Below are 4,369 nucleotides of genomic sequence, written 5' to 3'. Positions count from 1 at the left end.
GAAAATAATGGGTTGCATACAAGAACAGGTGTGCGTCAGTGCTCTTTGACAAGATGCACAAAAGAGGAATCTGTCAAGTCAAGATTTCCCACTGACTATCACCTCTCATTGGTTAGTACAAGGAACTAATTTGCATGTGGTGGGAGTGTCCTGAGCCAGCACTGAGATGAATGACTTGTTCAAGTCAGAGAGAAATAAGGCATAGCACTCGGCAGAGGTCTGCTCAGCTCAAAATGCCTGAGTTACTTAAGCTGCCACTCTTCCTGCTGTAAGTGGAAAGTGCTGGACAAGGACATAAACATGTTCAGGAGCAGGTACTCCAGCAAAAGAGACAACCTATGGGTAAGTTTTCAGGTAATTTCTATTTTTTCTAATCACTGCCACCCAACAAAAAACTGTTTTGCTGTGATCTGAAAAAAACTTTTGACTTTTTGTACCATCAACATGGATACATAAGATTCTTTCTATTGTCATGTATTTTTACAATGGCAACTTCTTTGATATAAAATAAACTCTTTGTAACAAATGTCATTTTAAGCCATGGCTTAGATTTATTTTCTTAACTGGTGCCTGTAGTGATGCTTGTAATTATTATGTCACTCAGATTTCACAACATAAAACAAGAACAGAATTTCATACAGAACAAGAAATGCTCAGTTTCACCAAAATCATAGTTTTCTGATACTTTGTTGTTTTTTTAATCAACCTGAAATATCTTCTATTTTCTTGTATTACAGGGTTTCTACATCCTTATGTTGTACACCACCCCCCTCTCCTCTCTGGCAAATTTCAGTCAAGCAAAAGAGCTCATCTATAAGATAAAGGAGGGATTACCCAAGGGGACTTTCATCGGGGCTATTGGAGTGGACTTACGTTTGGATTTCACAGTTGAACCCCCCTTTTTATTCAGTCTCACTCAAAAGAAGGTCAGTGAGCAGTATGTGAACATAAATAATACAACTGGGGAGCTTTACACATCCGCTGCTGAGATTGACAGGGAGACCCTGTGTCCTTACAGCTCTGAGGAGCAGGGATGTTTCCTTTCACTGGATGTGTTTGTGTTGCCTCAGCAGTACTTTCAGCTTGTCAAAGTAAAGCTTTTAATTGAAGACATGAATGACAACAGGCCAAAGTTCCCCACAGATGAAATCTGCATGTCTATCCCAGAAAACACACCAATAAATGGCCGTTTTGCAGTGGAACAGTCTGCTTTTGACCCGGACCTGGGGATTTATGGAGTGCAGACCTACTGGCTGGTTAACGACTTTGGTGTGTTCACTCTGGATGTAGAGGAGAATGATGGAGGTGAGCTGACACCATTCCTCATTGTGACAGACTTTTTAGACAGAGAGACGCAAGCTGAATACGTTACAGATATCATTGCAGAAGATGGAGGGACCCCTCCCCTTCTTGGAGCAGCAACTTTAAAAATTGCCATCACAGATGTAAATGACAACTGCCCTAAATTTACAGAGTCACAAATTAATGTCACTCTGCACGGGAATACCAGCAAAGGGGCACAGTTGGCACGTTTGCATGCTTTTGACCCTGACCTTGGTGCTAATGCACAGATCAGCTACGCTTACAGTGAACGTGTGCCAAGGGACACCAGGAGCTTGTTCCATTTGGACAAATTTACAGGGGGGATCAAGCTAGCCAGGAAACTAGACTTTGTCACAACCACATTTTACAAACTGACTATTCTGGCCAATGGACCTGGCTGCATCCCTGCTGTTGCAACTGTAACTGTTTACGTCATCAAAGTGGTTACAGGACCTCCTGCTGTCATACCTAGATATATTGCACCCGAGAAGGATGGAGTGGTGACTTTAAAGGAGTCTGAGCCAGCTTTTTCTCCAATAGCATTTTTTACTATCAAAAACATAGACAAAAGCAAAAGGGTGGACTGTTATTTGGAAGGGTTTGGTCCCTTCAGGCTTGTCCCATACCAGCAGTTAGAGAATGAGTATTTACTAGAAACAACAGAGACATTGGACTATGAGAGGACTCAGGAATATGAGCTAATTTTGGTTGCTAACAATACTCAAGGTCTAATCATAAAGACTTTCCTAAAGGTGCAGGTTTTGGATGAGAATGACAATGCACCAGTGTTTCAACAGTCTTTGGTGGAAATATCAATTGAGGAAAATAATTCACCAAACACATTTCTAACTCAGCTCCAAGCATCAGACCCAGACAGTGAAAGTCGAGGGGAGGTAATCTACATCCTTGGTGGGGATACTCCTGGGATTTTTGTTGTGGATCGTCTGACGGGGGTTCTGACTGTTGGGACATCTCTTGACAGAGAGGAAAAAGAACAATATCGGTTCATAGTTAGAGCAGTAGATCAGGGGACGCCCAGGAGGGAGTCAATTGCTACGGTGGTGGTGACTGTACTGGATCGCAATGACAACAGTCCATGTTTCATCAACAAGGATTTTACCTTCTTTGTGCCAGAGAGACATTTTTATGATAGACACTGGCCGAGGTGCACTGAGGGCCAAGACATCCCTTGACCGTGAGCAGCAAGGAACGTACCAGCTGTGGATTGAGGCCGCCGATGGTGGGGTGCCAGCGCTTTCCTCTGTTACTATGGTGACTGTCCTCTTGTTGGATGTGAATGACAACCCGCCAGTTGTTCTTTTCCCTCAGTCTAACCAGTCCTTCATGCTGGTACTTCCTAATACAACACCTGGGACATCAATAGCAGAAGTGTACGCAGTGGACAAAGACACAGGGATGAATGCTGTGATTGCCTACAGTATCATTAAAAGGAAAGGGGGTGATCCAGGGTCATTTGCCATCGACCCAGAAACAGGAAACATAACATTAAAGAGGGAGCTCAGCAGCAGGGGACTTTACAGCCTTCTAGTGAAAGTTAGTGATCACGGTCAACCTGAACCGCTTTACTCAACGGTCATGGTTAACTTCTTTGTCAATGAAACAGTGAGTAATGAGAGTTACATCCAAAGTCTGCTGACCAGAGACGTTGACATAGAAGTTGAAGAGAAGCCCTGGTACATCAGTCAGATGACAGATGGGCCAGAGAGGTATGAGCTGTTCCCCTGTCGGCCCATCCTCATCAGTCTTTCAGTGGCGTGTCTCGGGTTGTTTGCCCTGGTTCTCATATTGATATCATATATATGCTGCAAGAGATTCAAAAAGATAAGGAAGAAAAGATCAGAAGTGGAAGTACCTTTAAAATTGAAAAATGGCTCAACAAACTTTCTGAACAGAAAACTCAGGCAGATGTCAAACATCTGATCATCAGTTTTGTACATTTCCAAAAGCTACCACTGTTTACATGAATGTTTACAAATATAAGAAGTACAGCTCTTACATAAAGTTGCTGTTTTTGCTTTGGTAATTTTAGTGTTATTACTGCAATACACCCAAGAATGGAAGGTCTAAGTTTAAAGTTCTATTTTGTCATCTCCTATACGATACATTGTATTCGTGATTCTTTTCAATTAATCCAAATGTGACCAGTGTTGGGTAAGTTACTTTAAAAATGTAATCCGTTACAGTTACAAGTTACCTTGTTTAAAATGTAATTGTAGTGTAACTTTTTCGATTACTTTTAAAAAGTAATGTAACTAATTACTTTTGATTACTTTTTGATTACTTTGAGGTTTTAATGAGTATTGACCCATGTTCAACATTTTATTTTTCTTAGTGCACTGCAGGTTAGTGCACCGCCACAGGCAGTGCAATAATATGATTCTCCATTATCTGTTTCTCTCAGCATTAGCCTTTTAGCTTAAATAAGCTATTACCTATTTTTCTGACTTAATAGCCATGTTTAGTATACTGAATGGTGTAAGTAAATTATAGAGAACATTCTAATGATACCCCACATGCTGAAAGTATTTAGGCTTACATTAGCATTTTGGCTAATTTCAGCTTATACACTCATTTTAACAGACTGAATGGTGCACGTCCAGCTTACTTAACATACCTACTATTCAGCTAAGCTTAGCATTGATGCTAATTTTTAGCATCAGAACCCTGGGTCCAAACCGACGGGCACACTTTGGCAGGCCCCAGTTAAATTTCATTAGAAAATTTCTAGTTTACTTTATGTTCATGAAAACCATAACACTAGCACATTGCATACAATGTCTCATGGGAAAGAATAGATTCCAACATTTGTCATGCATCAACACCAAACAGTCAAATATTCGTAAAACAATACGCTTCGTCTATCAGTGAGCTGCAATTACCTCTAAATATTTCCTCAGGTTTGACATAGATTGCTTTGACGTGGACAAGTTCTTGATAGCCGGCAAACACTTATTGCACTGCACGGTTAAATTTGAGCCATACCACAATTCCGAGATGTTTGTCCTGCCGGGGACACCGTACTGCA

At 41.1% G+C, this 4,369-nt stretch overlaps 1 protein-coding gene across 1 annotated transcript; it reads left to right on the top strand.

The window, feature by feature from the left end:
• Window positions 1-213: 213 nt before the first annotated feature.
• Window positions 214-3,461, top strand: LOC122820087 (protocadherin-20). The gene is given in 3 exon segments (XM_044097266.1): window positions 214-342; window positions 738-2,458; window positions 2,460-3,461. Coding segments are annotated over 3 exon segments (2,568 nt in total). The 5' UTR covers window positions 214-300; the 3' UTR covers window positions 3,265-3,461.
• The last annotated feature ends 908 nt before the right edge of the window (window positions 3,462-4,369 follow it).

Source organism: Gambusia affinis, linkage group LG02 (assembly GCF_019740435.1).
Source record: "Gambusia affinis linkage group LG02, SWU_Gaff_1.0, whole genome shotgun sequence".
NCBI lineage: Eukaryota > Metazoa > Chordata > Actinopteri > Cyprinodontiformes > Poeciliidae > Gambusia > Gambusia affinis.
The sequence above is the reverse complement of the archived record's forward strand: the minus strand, read 5'-3'. Positions and strand labels throughout refer to the sequence as shown.